The sequence below is a fragment of the Chelmon rostratus genome, chromosome 11 (assembly GCF_017976325.1).
Source record: "Chelmon rostratus isolate fCheRos1 chromosome 11, fCheRos1.pri, whole genome shotgun sequence".
Taxonomy (NCBI): domain Eukaryota; kingdom Metazoa; phylum Chordata; class Actinopteri; order Chaetodontiformes; family Chaetodontidae; genus Chelmon; species Chelmon rostratus.
Window position 1 is genome coordinate 6329188 of NC_055668.1, and position 19676 is coordinate 6348863.

The window sequence follows — 19676 nt, forward strand, 5'->3', positions numbered from 1 at the left end:
TATAAGTAGACCACTGATAGCTGCTTAACCCCTCACAGCAGGGGTCATCAGCTGCATTTGTCCAAGGGCCAGAATTTCCCAAAGTAGGCACTGTGGGGACCGGACTTTCACATAAAAAATACATTTATTTAGGCCTAATGATCCTGTTATTATTTGATATTTTCACTTTCTTACAAAATGTTGCAGTATCAGTGTTAACAGGCTCCTAAAAAATCATTGGAAATCCATAATGAGAGCTAGACACTTGGAAGAAAATGTATATTACTTATCTACTAGGCAGGCTTAGTGATTCTCCGACAGCCCAACAGTTACCTCCCGTAGTCTGGCCAGTATGCTGCTGACGGCTCCAGGGAGCGGTCAGCCTGGGAGCTCAGCAGTCTGATGGTGGCTCCACAGAGGAGAGAGGATGGAGTTGGAGAAGAATCCAGTTCTGTGGAGCAGGTGAACTATAAACTACAGTTTCTGGCTTGTTGCCAGGGGTTGGGAAGCTAATCGCTGATCAGTGTCAGGATGGACTGGGCCTCTTCCACTGCTGAGGAACATTAGGTGTGTGCCTTTCTGAATTCATTAATGTTCTGCAGGCCAGACGGGAAGCTTTAGTGGGCCGGATGCACAATCAGTGCTTTACTGTGAGGAGGAAAGGCCTTGTTTAGAGCTCAGGCTACAGAATAATGACACCATCAGTGTTAAGAGTGGTTCATTGGTTATTAATTCAGGAGTTGTTGTTTTCTTTCTAGAATAGAAGAGCAGTAGCCTAACTACTACTAAAGTGCACATATTACAGTAATAATATTACAGATAACTAACAATCTAAACTTGATTGGCAAAGTGACTGGTGCAGCTGTAAATGATTGATTTTGTACAGTTTAAACTTCATATTTGTGGAGATAAAACACGACAGAGATATGCAAAAAAAAAAAAAGAGGGCGTGGGTGTGCAGCCTGCCAGCTTCTTTATCCAGAGTCTGCTGCAGGAGAGCTACATTCCTCCGCAGCTCGTACAGTTGCAGGATGGACTGATTTTCTACATCATTTCATCATTTACACTGATACTGCTTCTGAATGTTAATTTTGACCCCAGTTAGCCAAGGAGTACAAGTATTGTAGCTGTTGTCAAACATTTCTTGCCCATAGCTGGACAGGAAGCAGCCAGGAAGATCTCCTGCCTGTTTATCTGTGTGTGTTTTTTATGGCATGTTATGTGCTGTCATACGTGTGACAGTCAGCGTGGCAATGAAAGAAGATCTTTCCTAAGCCGTGAGTGGGGCAAAGCTTTGACGTGTTGAGCTGAATCTGTCTTTAAGCCCTCTTTCAACACAGTTTATTTTCCCACAGGGAGGTATCGCCTTTGTGGCCATCAAGGGGGCGTTTAAGGTATACTTCAAACAGCAGCAGTACCTGAGGCAAGCCCACCGCAAGATCCTCAACTTCCCCGAGCAGGAGGAAGCCTGAGGAGGCTCCGCGGTCCGGAGGGAGGACAGCCGGACGAACCGCACGCCTCTGCCGGAGGGGTGAGGGGAGGGAGGATACGAACCGTCAGACTCTGAACAGGAAGTGCCGGTGAAACAGACTCAGGATCAGTGTCACCCCAAACTTATCCACTCATACCTACACCTCACCTCACCCCTCCTGGAGTGATTCACGCCACCGTCACCGACATCCACGCAAGGAATCCCCCACCACCGCCACTTCACATTGTTTTTAAACTTGCAACGCTTTCATGAGGTGAAGATGGATGAGACTCGCGGACGCAGACCAGAGCATGTTTGCAGTCAGTGTGCAGTTACACACACACACACACACACACACACACACACACACAAACACACACTAACATACACCGCGGCTCTTTCCCAAGAACTCGTGCTGTGTGACTTTAGGGAGGATGTGCTTCTACAATCGCATAACTAAAACTTATTGTAAACTTACTGTATTTTAAAGGAAAAAAAACGTGGGGCATGTGTAATTAGAAAGTTTTATAATAATATTAATAAATAATTGTTTTATAATGTTTATTTTGCAGATTTGAGAAGCCTTCTTTGCCAATGTTGGGGGGTTTATATTGAATGAAGAATATTGTTCAGTGTGTGGAATGTATTAATGAGAAAACAATAAAATGTGTTTAACAGTTGTCAATCATGATGCAGTACATCACCCACGAGCAGGAAGCTTTAAGAACTCATGTGTTGCGACTGTCGAGGTTTGATGTTCTAAAGAGAAGTGGGAAGTCGGTACGGAGTTGGGTTTCGAGGACTGTTTAATTCTTCCGTTCACATGCCGCGCAGTGTTCATGTCGATTGTCCGATGAAGCTCCTGCAGGATGAGCCTGTTGCCATGATGGGCCGATGGATAATATGGATGCTTCGGTCCTCTCAGAGCTTTTTGCAGTGACAAAGTATTTCAAAGCTTCGGGGGATTCTCACATGACGCTCGATGCAGCACTTTTCACTGGGAGATGTGAAACGCACATTTCAGTCAGGACTTTTGCTGCCTGAAATGCAATCCCCCTTTTACCCCCAACATGTGATGATCAGACTGTTGTGTTGAGTGTGAACCGGAGGTCAGACTGTGCTTCTGAGCTCATTACCGTGCAGACATGGACTCTGGTAAATGAAAATGAGTGACCGGAGCAGTTGACATTTTGGCAGGACTCTTTGGGTCAGTTCAACCAAATGATAAAAGCCATATTTTCCTCGCTCTCTTCAGCGGTATCTAGCTGTGCAGATAGCTTGTTTTATTTCTGCCTGCACCTAAATTGCATTTTCATTTACAATCAAGTTATTAAATGTAAGATTTTTTTTTTAACCATTTCTTTCTTAGAAAATCACCTTTCATAGCAAGGCCTTTGGAAAATTGCTTTTTTAAATATATTTAAGTTCTGTTAGTACAACAGACGTTTTATTTTTCCAGGCTTTGAGTACTCTTTTCTGCATGAGAGGCATGTGTGAAAATAAGGCTTTGTCATTTCAGCGAACGGACTCTCTAACATGCATATGTGATAGGTTGGTTTTAAATCATTGGGAGCAAAAGAAAGTGAGTTATTACAACCAAGCCGTAAGTCGCTGTGTTCTGCCTCTCAAGAGTGAGGAAACGTCAGTATGTGACAAGGCATGACACATAGCCAACCACTTAATATTTAACCTGCACATTGAAGCTGTGCCTGCTTTCCAGATGTCCTCCTGCAACCTGCAAACCACAGCTTCCCCTGCACACTCACTGTAAAGAGTCCACTCTGCCAAAAGAGACGAAGTCTGAACTGTGTTGTACAGACATTGTATCTGAGTTTAAAAGCTCTGGTATCAGTTCTGTGAATAAATGTATTTTTCCAATGTTGATGTGCACGTGTTGAGATTGTGTGGGAGGGAAATGCTGCATTTAAAAAAACAAGAATATACGGCTTCACTCAGTAGTTTATTAATCAGAAACACACACAGGAGACAATAAAAAGACCAAACTCAAAATGTCAGCACTCATGTATCACCGGCCCATAAACCCGACCAGCCAATTAGCACAGTCTCTTGTGCTGCTAAAGACATCCAGAAATTAAAAACTTTTGATTTTCTAAATGTAAACCAATCACTAGGTACTTCACAAGGTAAACAGTGCATGGCCCACCCCAGCCTGATATGTAATTTTACTAGTTTCTTCTGAACACTGCATGAAAACGGCTTTGTCGCCGCCCCCCAGGTGCTGTCAAGCTACTGCTTGTGGGAGTGAGTCTACCGAATGCTGCTGCTGCTGCTTGTCTTTGGGTTCCAACCACAAAAGGGAACATTGCCCTTTAACAAAGAAGCAGTTGATAATGAAGGGGGGGCTCGCTCAAAAGAAATTGAAATGGTTTTGATCTAGTTGGGACGTAGTAAAATGCTGGAAAACACTGAAGAAGCTTTTGATACAGCACAATCGTACAGGTACTCCCTCACACCTTCAGTCTTTCTGTAAAACTGCAGCATCATGAGTGAGCTATGATCTGGGCCTGAGAGCAGGTATGGTGGGGCAAAATAATCAGAACTTAGACGTTTGGCTGTTTGAGCAGAGCGGCTGGAAGCTCCACCAGCAGTGGTTTCACAGCAAAGCTGGTTAGCACCTGAGAGAGCAGGTTACGCTTGCACGGCACCGACACCGACGCCGCTGTCCTGCACCACCACACAGCCCTCTCCAGCGTTTGGGATCAGTGTGGATGCAGCTGCTGGAGCTAATCAGCAGTGCAGAGCCACGTCTCATTCTGCCTCACACTGTTCCCTGTCCACATCATTAAGTTTATTGCTTAGTGAGAGAAGTGCATATATTCAGGAAAAAAAAAATCCAGACCGGAGCTTTTCTTCAACCCCCTTTAAACATCGACACAAAATGCTTCTTTTTCAGAGAAAACGGCTAGCTGCTTTTTTTGACACCTGTGCTGTAAGAGCCGGCGCACAGTCCAGCAATTTAGGGGGGGTTAGACCCTCCAGGATTCTGCCCCCGGATCAGACCGAGAGCAGCTCAGTGCAGCCAGACACAAACTAACTGATGCCCCCCTAGAAAGGCACAAGCTGCAGAAAGTCTCTGCAAGTCTCAGACACAGAGTGTGAGAACGATGACGATCTCCCCGAGCCTACAAAATGGACAAATTAAACTGCTGTTCGTCTCTACAGCCTTCAGTTTGACAAAAATAACCAAAAAGGATTTGATCACATTCAGTGAAGTGAACAAAGTACTAATGTGGATGACAGACTGATAAAAGTGTCTTTATTTTAAATCAATCACTAGTAAAATTGAATGTTAAAAAAAAAAAAAACAAACAGCATGGAGGTACCCCTGAGATGTCTGAATTACATACTACTGTAAAATGCAACAAAAAATAAAAAACTAATTTCACGGCCAAGGTTCTCTGTGACGAGCGATTTCAAACAGCTCCTTAAAGGGTCCCAACATTTTACCAGTTTACGAGCAAAAACATTTCAAAACCTGTGAGGATTAAAACTAGAATTATAAAGGCAGAGATTCTTCAGAAATGCATAAATTTGAATAAAATCCATTAAAAATTCCATTTGACCGAGTGTGCCTTTTGATCACGTTTTCAGGAGCATCGCGGTACCTCCGAGAGTTACATGGCAAACATACCAGTCCAACAAATAAAAGAAGAAGACCTTCATGGAGCTACTGTCTTTAACCTCTACAGCCCCCAGTTCATCACAATAAACCAGCCATCCATTCTCAAGCAGCATGTCTGAATTATTCAAATAAAACGCCTCCTACTGTGAAGCTTCTGCAGTGTACTTGAACTCATTTGAAAGGGAACTGGCCCTTTTCTTTTCTTTTTTTTTTTTTTACACGTTGTTTCTATTTCCTCTACAACAGCCTACACAGGATCGTGATGCGTGTGAGTGTTGCGTCTCCTTTTACGGGCGTATAACATGAGGTGAGGTCTGCTGTGGCCTCTATCGTCAACACGGCTACGTCGACAACCACGGCTAACTCTGTGATTCAAACACACTCGTTTGTTTCCAAGCATCTCTTCTAGTGGCTCCAGCCTGGCACACGTGCACACACACACACATACACACACCCGCGCAAACACACACGCACGCACACGCACGCACTAACGCAGGCTCAGTCAGATGAAAGTCTTCCTGACGAGGGGGGCGGTGGTGTAGGTGGGAAACACAGCAGGGTCCCTCGCGGTCGTCCTCCCCGGCGCCCCCGTGCTGCTGCTGCGCGTGGACCTGCCGGCCTCGCTCACAGTTTGGCAGCCATGAAGTTGATGTGGGGTTTGGCCAGGGGGAAGAGAGGCAGGCTCCTCTTGAACTCCGTCATGTCCTGAACCAACGTGGGCTGCGGAGAAAACAAGAGGCGGCAGGTCAGAGTGGCATTCTCACCGATGGCTGACGTCTTCACACAATTCTGCTTTGCCCGTTCATTTGAGGACAAAGCCGACCTCTAGACGGCATTTGGTGCTGATAGCGAAAAGAGCTACATGCGCACTGTTTTCATGGTAACTATTTAAGGTAACCTGCACTGTTAGTTCTTTCACTTAAGTTTTCAGTGCAATGTGGTCAGTGTGGTTGAATCATCAACAACAGCTGCTGCAAAATGTTCGTCCTCACTTTGGCTTTGTTGTGTTTTCACTCAGCAGGAACCACCTCTTCACAAAGGTGGAAATTCTCTCAGTTCAGCAAAGAAGCTGCAAAGAAGCTACTGACAAAAGCAAAATGTCTAGAAAACATAAAACCTAGAAAACATCTGACATGCATTTTTCCCTAGTGGAAGAGTATGAGAAAGATAAGACCAACACATTCCAGGAACAGGATCAACAAAGTGTAAACTAAAGTTTGTGAGTGTGCCACTTGTTGTGGGATCGATTTGTTCTTGGTTTTGGCTGTTTCATGTGATATCTTCACAATATAAAACATACAAAATATCATCAGACTTGTCCTTTAAATTTCAGGATCGGGTACGGAGACCCACAAAAAGTGTGGCATTGAAATCTAACATTTATCATCTGTTGTAACGGTAAAATCTGTCCGGAGAGCAACTCAAAGACATTTTGTCTCTTCCCTTTCGTATGAAGCAGTTTATCGTTGAGTAAACACAGATGTGCTGTGTGCAGTTTAGTCGTAAGTTGTAAACTTCATCCAACTATCTGGGGATGCAGTCAGGTTAATGACCGCAGAGCATAGAGACAGAACACCATCGTTACCTGTGGCAGGGAGGGAGCGGGGGCCAGGTTGACATCATTCTGAGCGGGGAACTCTCCCACTATTGGACCTGGTAAAGACACACAGTGATGTACTGGTCAGCCTGACGATGAATGAACCCGCCGGGTGTCCCATTGAAATGAACACAGGTACTCACAGGAGTCCATTTCTCTGGACAGGACGTGCACGGACACCTTGTGTCTCTTCGGGGCTTCGACTGTCAGCCGATCCTGCAGACACGGGGACAGACAGGTGGGGTGATGCACAGACGGAGGCGGGGAGCGTTGCTGCAGACAGCATCATGACCAAAACTTGGGAGTTTCAGTCATTACTTAATTATATATAATTTCATCAGAAATAGTTGTAAGTAGCTGGAATGACTCATTGAGTGTTTTCACAGAGAGTCTGGGGTGACTTGTGACAACTCTGTGGAGATTTAGCCACAGTGGGGGCTCATCACTGTCTCTGGATGGGGGATTATATTAGACTGAAGATTTGGCTCGTCTGCAGTCAGACAGCCTCAACCCTGCCGACCAAAAAAGAAAAAAAAAAAGACGAGCCAAATTCTGCGATTGTAGCTGATATGACATTAGAAATGCATTAGGTTTATTCTGCATGGGGCCTGTAATGGTTTCTGCTGGACCGAGATAATACCAATTCTTTCAGCAGCTATGTGTCTTTGGCCCTTTATCCCCTTTGAAACAGGCTGGCTGCCTGTCATTATGGCAGCTGATATGCTGTGAGCGTCCTGTGTCAGTGTCACCTCCACTGCTATGAATAGAAGCGGGAGGAGATGAAAGCTAGGAGGGCAGGCTGAATCCAGTAAAACCATGTGTGTCTGGACACACACACAAACAGATTTTAGAGACTTGCGTTTGATCTGGACCGAGCTCTCGTTTATCTAAATATTCAAATGTTATGTGTAAATAAACACCACAGCTGGTAATTAATTATCATCACTCATACATGGAGAGGAACCCTCAGATGAAGACCGCCTCGTAGACCTCAAGGTGTATATGTAGGTTTATTGTATTGTATTCTGGAGCTCACTTGGTCTTCATTAGCAGACAGCGTGGCCAGCTGTTATGGAATTAGAGGTGTTCGAACATCTATCTTAAGATTTCTCTGTGTACCTTCCCTTTTAATGGGGGCTTTAGAAGTCCTTAAAGTGACTGGGCAAACTTAGTGTGTGATATGATCAAAAGCTCCAGAACATCTACTAAATAGACCTTGTAGTTGGATTTATACAATTGATATGTTTGCCACTTTATTGACACACGATCAATAAAGTGGCAAACATACGGGCTAACTCCCAGAGCTGTGTTAAATCTGCCATCTCAATCAAAACAATAACAAGAGTTTGATGACATTGTGAGGTAGCGTGGGATCATGGGAGTTGTTGTCTTCATCGTCAAAACACCGCCTGAATAATCAGCAACAGTTAACAACAGAGGAGCTGGCAAGCTAGTTCACCAACTTCCTTGCTGGGGTGGAAATGGCGTTGTTAATGAGATTTGGGTCTATTGTTTGACACCAGCGTTTTCTTCAAGTTTCCACTGGTTGCAGGATAAAACAAACTTCCTTATCACACAAGAAGGTCCAACTGTGGACGTAATCTACCTTTGAATAAACAACTGATCAAATAATGTCTGTTCAGTGTGACTGTGTGAGACTGAACAGATCGTTTCACGTTGTATGTTTCAGTGGAGTCTGGTCAGTCGAGACGTGACGTAAACGCCGTTTAAAAGGTCAGGTTAGGGTTATGCCATTAGCCATCGGGTATTAACAATGGGTTGTGTCAGTGCTATTTTATTTATGATGCAACATTCATCAGTAGGCAGTTCAAACGTGCATTTAACAATGACTGATAGACCTCTGAGATACCTCATGACTCTCGCACGTCATAAAATGCAGGTTTATTGTTGTAATTTATGTAGCCGCCTCCTAATGACACCTCTGCTGTCATTAACCACAGCTGCAGAGTACCACAATTATAATCAAATGAGCGTCATCATTTAAGGCTGTTCGAATAAATCTGTGGCTGGAGTAAAAGCACCCAGGGAGTCATTTTAGAAATATCACGTTGTTATTCCCACATTAAATGATGAACTAAAATTCTCTAAGCTCAGATTTGTTTGCCGTTCATGGTTTTAATATTCACTCAATACAATGTGAACAGTAGAATATCTGAAGGGAAGCCATTAAACCCCATCATCCTATACCCTATAATGAGTGTGAATGGTCCATAGTATGAAGGATGTTTCAGACAATTTATATGAATTATTTTAAAATAAACTAAAAATGATGTCTGTAATACCAATAAGCAGATACTAATGTTTTTCACTTCTTGCTTGGGGGATTTTGGCCCATTCTTCCTGCAAAAGGCTGCTAGTTCTGTGAGATTCTTGGGCTGTCTTGCATGCACTGCTCTTTTGAGGTCTATCTGAAGATTTTCCATGCTGTTAACTGTCAGGGCCTCTGAACCAGTGAAGTATTTCCTGTGCCACTAGCTGCAACACAAGCCCAAAGCACGATCGGTCCAGCCCCATGCTTGACTGTTGGAGTTGCACTTATTTTTAAACATACATTTGCTTTTTGTGGCTATTTTCAATTCTATTAGTTCTGTTCTAACTTGCTCAGTCCACAGAACTTGTTTCCAAAATGCTCGATGAGATGAATTTTGTGTTGAGGACACAATAAAGGTTTTCTTCTGAAGACTGTTCCATGAAGCTCATGTGTGTGCAGGTGTTGCTGCACAGTAGTGCACCACCCCTCCAGAGTCTGCAAAATCTTCCTGAAAAGTTGCTGGTGTCAAATGGGGGTTTTGATTTGCCTTTCAAACAATCCTATGAGCAGTTCTCTCAGAAGGTTTTCTTGGTCTTCCAGACCTCAGCTTTGCCTCCACTGTTCCTGTTAACTGCCATTTCTTAATTACTTAACAAACTGAGGAAACAGCCACCTAAAAACGCTTTACTATCTTATTTTAGCCTTCTCCTGCTTTGAGGGCAGCAATTTGTTTATTTTCAGAGTGCTAGGCAGCTGCTTAGAGGAGTCCATGGCTGCTGATTGTTGTGACAATCATGGTAATTAATTGATGCTCTTTTCATTTTTTTCACTCTAGTACTGTACAAAACCAAAACAATATACTTATCCTGCTTAAAATGCTGAAAAGAATGTTTCATCTTTAACTTTGTGCTTATTTTTTGGAGATCAGTTCATCTTCTGCAGAAATTGTGACCCAAACCTTTGCATACCACTGTAAGTTTGTACTACTTACTCTGTAGAAGTGCATTATGTTTTCTTTAGTCAAAGTCTTCAGATAGGCCACTTCAACGTTATCTGCAACAGGGCAAAAAAAAGCATCAACATCATTAACAATCATATCACTACAGTCAAAACCTGAGAAGAGCATTTCAAAGATGGGCTGCACTGCACATAAGGCCCACTTTAGTCTGAAAACTATGGCTCGAGTTAACTTTATTTTCTACTGACCACTGTCCAAACCATACCAATAGTTTCTAAGCAGTTTCAGTTCATGTCAATGAAATTTAAACAAAAATATTTTAATCTATAAGTTCCTCGACACTTGCAATTCATCATAGTGAAAGTTGGAAGTCATTATTGCTGCATAACAATGCAACTGGAACCGCAGGGTGGTGTTTGGCTCATTATTGTGTTCAATTGCTGGTGGAAAACTGATAGTTGAGCTATCAAATATTATTTTCATTATGTTCATTTTTTTTAAAAAAGAATCTAAGATCATTGAATGAGCATCTTTTTGCACAAAATGTGACTAACCACAGCTCCACCTCACAGTTGGCTCATGGAGCAGACTGTGTGTATGGACTGACTGATGGCGTGTGCTGTATGTGTTTCTGTGTCCTTGGCATTGAGCATGATTGCTACCACCCCCCCCAGCCCCCCTCCACCAGTGTCAGTAATCACCACCACTCCCTTGGCAGCCTTTCAGCGTTGCCATCACTCTCTCTGGGCTTTAGGCAGATTACCAGTGAATCAGGTCCATTACAATCCATTATGGCACTCAGGAGAGTGCTGCAAGAGAGAGGTGTGCTACGGCTGCAGATTATTTCAGGCTTTAATCGATCCAAATTTGCGCAGCTCTAAGCAACATCCTGCTCACCTCTGCGACTGTCCAAAATATTGATAACTCTCAAGAACCTGTATCTGACTTTCTACGTAAAACACACTGTTTAGAAAAGATGGCAGATTAGAAATATATTTTTGAAATATATAAAAGCTTCATATGGCCTTTGAACCTAACCATAATTAAGAGTTAGCAGTGAGGTGAAGAGGACTGTTGGGAGGCCTCACCTCTGTCAAAATTATACTGCTGAGAGATGATCTCTCCCCAGTACTTGGCACACTCGGCAGACAGCTTCTTTGGCTTGTCCAGGCGACGGATGGCCAGGGCCTGGATGTGTTTCTGGAAGGCCTCCTCGCTCATCTCGTCCACGGCCTTCTCCATGGTGCAGAGGAAAGCCTCCACGCGGCTCTCCAGGTAGTGGGGTGCCTTCTCCGACTGGATGATGAAGCGGAGGCCTTGTACTCCATTAGCCCGCCGGGGCCCACTGAACACAATGTAGCCTGGGGAGGGTGTAGAGAGGAAGATATGCAAGAGCTCAGCACAGAGGACAGACAGGCAATCTTAGCTTGTGCTGAAAAACTACTAACTTTACAATTATAAACTCATGTACTTCAGCCTTTAAGTGGTTTGAAAAACATTTTGTTCTGATTACTGTGTCTGTACTTAATTTTGGATCTGGCAGTGTTATTACAGGACTACTTCCAAGGAAATGTGGTTCAGAAACTCAGTCCATTCATTCCCCAAGTTATTAACCATCACCACGGTTGACAGCCCTTTAGAAGCATTTCTGGTCTTTATAGAGTAGTATCTAATTACTACATGAAGATTAAAGCTGCATAATTCTCAAAGAAAAACGTCTGAATAAATATTCAGCACTTGGTAGCAAAATATAACTCCATCGCCGCTGTTTTGTCTTGTCTCCATATACAGAATATTGAAAACCATGTTGGAAAATGTGACACGCGATATGTTCTCCATGATTCGTTTGTGTTTCGTGGGCTCACCCAGCTGTTCTTTGGTTCTCAGTGTGTTGAAGCAGGGCTCAGAGATGATCTGACAGAACAGCTCCAGCAGCATGTTGTCATGGGTAGTCTGCATGTCTGTCTGATAGTAGATCTCAATGCCACAGTTGTTGTGCACCTCGTTCCTCTGCTGGTAAACATACCAACCACCTGAGAGAAAGAGAAGAATATTTGTTGTGTAATCATTCGAAGTAAACACATTCACTTGAAAATGCATTATTGACAGAGAAAATAAAGCTCCTGAGCTGAACTAAAGGCAGAAACACAACTGAAGAAGGAGACATGTATTATGTATGTGTGTATGCATCTGATAGAGGCAACACTGAAAGTCTCTCTCCCTCCCATCTTGTAATACTAGCTACAGCTACATAAAACAGATTATTGAACAGGTTTTGGAAGACAGACGATGATAGTATAAGAATCTAAATTAAATTCTGGTATGTGTGCAGATTTAATTTCGTTTATAAAGCCTGTAAGTTCAGATGGTTCTGTTAAACGTGAGTGGGCCGTGCTGAGATATATAACATGGAAAGCAGTGACGGCGCGAAGACCATTTGAGGTAGTTTAAGGTAGAATCCTTGTATTAAACCAAAATCCACAGCGATTCATGAACTCAGATTAGCATGGAAATGAATTCAAATGAAAATATAATCCACTCCAAATGATGACCCCTGTATGGATAATCTGGTCTTTCAAAACCATAATCAATGGCTGCAAGAAACTGATGAGCAATTGCATTGTTTCTTAAGGCACAGATGAGTGTGATACAGTAAAACAGGAGAGTTCAGACAGGGGACAGTGGTGACACTTTCCAGAAAGGCGGAGACATTCTGTTGAATGCCAACATCATGCTTTTGTTGCTCAGCGGCTCCAAATCGGTCTCCTTTTGCCTTTCATCTGGGCTTTAAAATTTCTTTCCAGCAGAACATGGAGGGGGGCCATCCATTGTAGCATGAGCACAAGTTGAGGCTGGGTAATGCAGGTACCTTTATCACATGCTGACGGAGCACTCTGGCTCTGTGCTCGGGGAGTGTCATGTCCACAGTCCCTGACATCTCCCTCTCACATTCTTCTCAGCATGTCAAAACATTTACTTAAGTTTACTTGGGAAACTGAAAAGGACCAGCTTTGATTCTTTGATTAATCACAGCACTAATGTGACATGTGGCTATTGCAGGTCTGTGTGTCATTGTGTATTTTGTTTTGTTTGGCACAATAAACATCACGCTGTCAGTGTGGTATAATCTTTCAGTCAACTTTCAGACAGCATCTGGATCACATGGAGCTTTTAACAAACATGAATGTGTAGCTGGACAGATTTATGTGAACTCTCCGCTCTAACGCTCTCAGATTTCAGATTAATAACATGTTTCCTGGGTAGACTGTCAACCAGTCAGTCTAACACAAGCCAATTTTGTGTTTACATCCTTTACGTCCTTCGCCAGTGCTCCTGCTCTGTGTCTGACTACTGGCAGTCTGGAGCCAAGCCTGGAAAATCCCTCTGTGAGACTCCAGGATGTCTCCAGGTGGCCCTGCACAGCTCTGGTTTCCTCTCCACATCACTCCACTTTCCTAATGTAATCAGAAAGGCAAGCACAGGTGCTTTCCTTGGCGTGTGTGCATTCGACTTTGAGCTGAGGGGATGGCGTGTACGTATTTTGCCTGATGACGTCAATTTCCACTGAGTGACCATTATGTTCCTCTGAGGGAAATGAGAGATGTTGAATTTAATCAAGTCTTTACTAACGCAACACAGCATCACTGATGACGAGGGCGAGAGTGTTCGGTAAGGACTCTTCTACATGGTTGCTGTGGAAACAGACATGACTGGCAGAGGATGATTGAGAGTGCTTAACTGCTGTGTGTGTATGGGATTGGGGGGGTGCTTTGAGACCTACCGTCTGGAACCTGCACCTCTCTGTAGCGAATCAGTTGGCTCGGGAGGAGGGGTTTTGTGTGAGCATGCTCAATGAGCGTGTCCTCCACCATTTGCATCATGCCAAGAGCAGACTAGAGAGACGCCAGACAGGGAGGGAAAACAAAACATTTTAGTCCACAAAAACAGCATTTTGAGGGAAAAATCCTACTCTAGGAACAACATTACTTGCCGTTTACCTCTGATGTTTAGCTTCCTCAAGAATTTCTAATGTACCAGCTGTTATACATATTTTCCCATAACCTGCCACCTACTTCAGTTGGTGATTTTCTATGTACATCCCCCAACAGGCTGCATTAAGATGTGGGTTCTACCTGAGCAGAATTAAGTTATCTTGACATTGTACCATTTCAACCCTCAGTATGGGCCGTGCATTGCTCTCTAACCTTCACCTAAAAACTGCAGTGATGTTAGCTTCATATGCCATATTCAGTGTATATTTCTCACCTTCATTGGCCATGCAGGTATTTTTTGTTTTATTAGCAACGGTTGTGACTTCTGTTGCTACTGTAGGGTTGCAACAGAGTGAAATCTACACAGCACCATCTAGAAATATCTTGCTATCATCGTATACAGTATTACACAATACAGTTGTGTTTTTTTGGTTGAACAGATGCTTTATTATAGTTTCATAAAAATATTACGTATTAATAGGCATGAAACTTACATAAACCTGAATACACTGTTTTACACTAACGCTACAGAATTTAATACCGTAGATAAGCAAACGTACATGGTGTGACAACTGTCGACTGTCATATTGTAGTATACATGACACTGGTATGCCGCTGCAACCCGAGTTGCTACACTTGTAAAGAAACGGTGAAAGGAATTTTGCATATGGTGCTCAGAGCATCAAAAAAAATCCATAGCAATGTATTTCCAGAAACAATGTAGCGCTTACTCAGGATAATCTACAGACCTCACTGTGGACAGTATTGTTTTTTTTTTTTTTTTATCAGCAGAAAACAGTTAAAAATTGTTCTTTGGGTTGTCCTGAGCAGAAAAGGCTCAGTAGCAGATTTATCATACAACCTCTTAGATGAAACCCAAACCACTTGGGCATAAAACAGGAAATCTGTTTTGTTTTTTGTAATTAAGATTAATGAGGCTTATTGACTATCCAGCCAACTTCACTGTTCACAGCTTGTAGACTTGGCAGTGTAATAGCCATAGTTTATAGAATCCTTTTGGAACATGTGATGGTACTGTATGTAGGGCGTGTATATGGGATGACTTTAGTTAACAAGGGATTGGAAGGTTTCAGAGTCGGACTTTGAGACTGAAGCAGTTGAAGTCGGTGTACTATCTGAAGAAGTTGGGGTTTGGAACTTAAGCTTTATTGTTCAAATTTAATGAAAGAGGAACATGTATTGCATTGAAATAGGTTTAACTGTCCTTGCCACAAAACAACAAGGAAGTAATTAAAGCGACATCACCAATACCTTTTCAGGTAGTGTTTTCCTACAATGTAACTGACCTGCTTTGGTAACATTAAAGATGTAGTCCGCAGGATTTCCTTAAAAACAACGCCTAGATTTAAAAATAACGACTCTCAATCATCACTTATGTCCAACTGGAAATGTGTGGTGGTGTATTCATCTGCAGAGACCCTGCCCTCTGCCTGTATTCTGGGACTTTATAAAAAGGTGCCATGTGCCAGACCATAAGTTCCATGCATCCATGAGGAGGCTACAAACAGTCACTGACAATTCCAGCACAGCATATCCAAGCACAATGTTTCTCTTCAAAACATGGGTACCTGATTCCTCATCTATCATACAGCCTAACATTGCAAGGCTTATCTGCTTTGGTCAGTTTTTGCTCTGGACTTACAAAAGCCCACACTGCAGCTCCATGATGATGAAATGGATAATTTCTCCCACTGGTGACTCTGATTCTCTCTCCACCCACCTGTGATGCTGTCATCATTAAAAGACGTAAGGCGCGTGCTGCGTCAGAGGTTTGACAATAATCCTCTGTGATACCATCAGAGGGCCAGATTAACTGGAGGTGACTCAGAAATTGTTTGAGAATAAAAAGGTGTATTCAAAGTCTTGATATGAAGGGAAAGCTGCACTATTGTGAATTTAGCAAGCAAAACTCAAATTGTCTCAGCTGGCAGTGCAAAAAAACCCAAAAAACTTGTGTCTCAAGTGACAAACCTCCTTGGTGATGTTGCCATGGAGAAGGGCTTCAATATGCAACCGTGACAATAGCTGAGGTATGAAGGCCTTGAGGCGTGGGAGGGTTACATCTGGAATACAGATCACAGAAAACAGCAATCAGTCAAAGAGCAATTTCCCAAGCTGCTATCAAGACTGTTAAAAAAAAACATACACAAAAAACAGAACCACTGCTGTTTCATTGTACATTCCTGTCACAAACAAGACAACACTGCTCACACGTCAGACAGTGATACAAGCCTGGTAAAACGTACAGTTATATACACATTCAGTTTCACGCGCACAAGAATCAGGCCTGTTTCAATACAGACTGGACAATCTGAATTCAAGCAACGTCTGACCCAGATTCAAGGATGAGCTACTACAGGGACGGCAGGAGGGTAAGGGTACTGATAAGGGAACAAGCTGTGGTAATTGGAGGCCCTGGTGACGGGGCTACAGGCTTTGACCCTGCAGGTTAATTGAGTCTCATGTGAATCCGAGGATAGTCTGTGTAGCCCCGTGGTAAAAATATAACAATCTGCCCTTCAGGTTCCACACCGGCACTGCGGAGAGGAAAGACTGCAGCTAGGGAGGCATCTGCTGGGGAACAGCCTCAGCATTCAAATGAGGATGTAAGGAGGAAGCCAGAAAAGAAGAAAAGACTTAAAGTGAGAAGGAGTAGCCCTCTACTGACTGCAAGCCAAACACCTTGAAACTTTAACCCAGGAGCTCACACCTATGAAACTGAGAAAGAGTGCCATAGAACAGTTGTATGTTTGGCGCTACAGCTACTGTGTTACTCAACCTCACGCAACTTAGCTACATAACCCAAGGTTTGCTTGCTCAGTTTGGCTTAAAAAAAAGGGGCTAATAAGTGTAAGGGCTGGGACTTTGAGACAGAGTTACGGAGAGAAAGAGTGAGATTAAGAGCAGCGTCTCACCATCCAGAGCCTCTCTGAGCTCATCTTTGGTCCAAGCAACCTCGGTCATTAGTAGACGGAGGTAGTACATGGCGTGCTGGTGAGGCTGCTCGGCTCTGAAGTTATTCAAAGACCTCATGTACTGAAAGGAGAAAGAGATGGCAAAGTCAGTTCAACATGAACACTTCAACAGGATTTTTTTTTTTGAAGGGAGTATGTCAAAACTACTGGAGAGAATGAAAACCACTATAACTGTTACTTTACTGCTTTTGTGTTGTGAGGCAGAATAAAAAAAAAGGGTTTAAGTTAGCTGTTCCACAAGCCTTTTGTTCGATCAATCGTGACTCATCATAACTTTGTACCGATGATGGAGCTGCAGTCACAGCTTACCGCTTCTTTGATGATGTCAAAGCGCTTCTCATCTATCTCAAAGGTGGCCATCTTCTCGATGATCTTCTTCAGCAGGATGTGCTGTTTGTCATTGTAACCTTTAACAGACAGCTGCAGCAGACAGTGACAGAGGACAGGCGGTACATTATCAACAAACAGAAAGGTAAGGTGAGCCCGGCATGATCAGTGTTTTACAGATCATGCTCTAGTTTAATTTGTTGATGTGAAGGTTCTGACTCATGTATTTATAGTGTGTGACTAAGCACTGTAATTATTGGCTGACCAAATGATTGTCAAGAAAAGCACATCACTCCCCTGCATAAGATGAGTCACCACGATGACATCTGTTTGCCCAAAGTGTTCCAATAAACAACCTTTAGAACTACAAATTTTAGACTTTAAAAACTCCTACTGAACACAAGAGTAAAAAAAGGGAAACAAAACGTTGATCTATAATACGAAGCAGCAGGTAATCATCTCCTGCTGTGAAAACTCTCAGGGAGTCAGAGCAGGCCTAAGTGGTTGATGATGAGGTTTTTCTACTAAAATGAGTATTGTAAAAATAGAAAAGAATAGTCAAGGTTATTTAAAGCCTCCACTTTGCAATGTCATCTGCACCTTATGGTCCTTCATGATTCAGCAAAACCTCCAGCTACATGGCAACGCTCTCAGTCTCATCCCATTCCGCCCCGCTCCCTGTCGCTAGGTCCCTGCGGTGACACCCGTTACAAGTAATCTCTCCTAACATCATTAACCTTGACAAACACCCGGCCAGCCACACCAATACTGCTGACTCAATCAATTACATACAGCCCATCACGCAACTACACAGACAGTGTGTTGAATAGCTGTCTCTAAGGACACACCGCAATCGTGAAGTCACTGGTGAATGGTAGCTAATGAATACAGGTTAGTAGGTCGTATGACAAAGGGTGAAGATGGTTAGTGGCAAAGTTAGAAAGCTTGATAGATCAGAGCAAAACAGCACCACCGCAAACCAGCTTCATTCTTAGGTAGGTTGACTTAAATCTGTGAGACACACACACACAGTTAGCAAAATTGTTGTATTCATAAATGGGGGAAACAAAGAGGTGTCTGTTTAAGCAAATCACTATCCATCAAAGACATCCACTTCCAACATCCTTTGTGAACTTGCATCAGCAGAAATGAGACTAATAATATGTCACAGAATCTGCATCATTTGGCTTTACTCCTTGGGTCTTGCAACAGAGACTTTTTTTCCCCATATACTAACTGTATGACAAGGACGCAACAGAAGTAGAGAGTGGCAGGCAAAAAGACATATATATATATATATATATATATATATATATATATATATATATATATATATATATATAGAGAGAGAGAGAGAGAGAGAGAGAGGGAGAGAGAGCAGGTAAAGTCATGCCATTTTGCATTCGCTCTCCTGCACATGCACTGAATATATAACTCTGATTGAACTTTGGAAGTGAATCTGTAATATCAGTCACTCGTGACTCCATGTCTGAAGTGGCCGGGGTTCAGTGTGAACCGCAAGTCTGCACAAAGTTTTACATTTGTCAGCTTTATTGCCACGAGGGCCTAAAATGAAAAGCCATTACATCAATGAATCTAGTTCGTAGTAATAAAAAAGTCTTGTGACAAAGACTACATTTGGAGATGTCACAGCAGTACGAAAAAAGAAAATCTGAGGAACAGATTCTCTCAAACATGATTCTATGAGGTAAATCTTTTGATCATAGGTAAAAATCAAATGCCGTTATAATTGCATGTGACATTTCCAGAGGACGGTATGCAGCTCTCCTACAGTGAAGTGACATATTAGGCTGGGGTTTGCGTGGAATGGTGCAGCAAGCAGAGATTCCTAGAAATCCTTCTGGTTGGACAAACAGAACACACAGCACTTCACATAGTCAAACAGAGCGTATAGAACCAAGCCATTTCCACACTCTGTCAAAGCCTCAAAGTGGACCCTTCATTGGCACCCCCACTTCCCTTCAGACTTCAAACGGCGTACTTACGAGGATGGCATTCATCCCCGAGGCTATGCCATACACCAGCCCGGCCAGGCGGGCTGCATATGTATACTCTTTTAAATCATCCTTCAGTAACCTGAGAAACAAGTAGGTCATGTTGCAGTGCAGGGGATCTGCGTATAGGTAGCGACTAATGGAAGGGGGGAAAAAAGAACAAAAACAAAAATCATGTTTGTTGGGTATGAGGGTTTGTCCAAAAACAAACAAAAAAAACAAGACAATGCAAGTACGAGAAGAACGATAAGAAGAGTATGTATATGCAGCCTCATGACCAGCTTTCTCTGGTAGACTTGTGCCACAACTGTTTTAAGATCTATCTTTTAAATCATAAACTCTGTCACTGGTGGAACACCCCCGCTCCACCTGATGCGAAATACAGTTGTGGATTTAACACTAACAAGAGAGATGACAATGTTTTAA

At 42.9% G+C, this 19676-nt stretch overlaps 2 protein-coding genes across 4 annotated transcripts in view; one reads left to right on the forward strand and one right to left on the reverse strand.

Moving 5' to 3' along the window:
- Window positions 1–3329, forward strand: part of march5 (membrane-associated ring finger (C3HC4) 5) — a 30273-nt gene extending 26944 nt beyond the window's left edge. The window contains exon 6 of the mRNA XM_041947326.1: window positions 1335–3329. Coding sequence (XP_041803260.1) covers window positions 1335–1451 — 117 coding nt within the window. The 3' untranslated portion in view covers window positions 1452–3329. The remainder of the gene's footprint in view (window positions 1–1334) is intronic.
- A 62-nt stretch (window positions 3330–3391) lies between these two features.
- ide (insulin-degrading enzyme) overlaps window positions 3392–19676 on the reverse strand; it is a 29288-nt gene continuing 13003 nt past the window's right edge. For 2 of the 3 annotated variants that reach the window (XM_041947275.1, XM_041947276.1), the window contains exons 16-25: window positions 17218–17328; window positions 16849–16969; window positions 15905–15996; window positions 13702–13813; window positions 11786–11953; window positions 11009–11281; window positions 9954–10015; window positions 6834–6906; window positions 6679–6746; window positions 3392–5813 (exon numbers count right to left, since the gene is read on the reverse strand). In XM_041947275.1, the coding sequence (XP_041803209.1) occupies window positions 5718–5813; window positions 6679–6746; window positions 6834–6906; window positions 9954–10015; window positions 11009–11281; window positions 11786–11953; window positions 13702–13813; window positions 15905–15996; window positions 16849–16969; window positions 17218–17328 (1176 nt within the window). In that variant the 3' untranslated portion in view covers window positions 3392–5717. Of the gene's footprint in view, window positions 5814–6678; window positions 6747–6833; window positions 6907–9953; window positions 10016–11008; window positions 11282–11785; window positions 11954–13701; window positions 13814–15904; window positions 15997–16848; window positions 16970–17217; window positions 17329–19241; window positions 19387–19676 lie in introns of all 3 variants that reach the window. The other variant, XM_041947278.1, reaches the window with a different exon arrangement.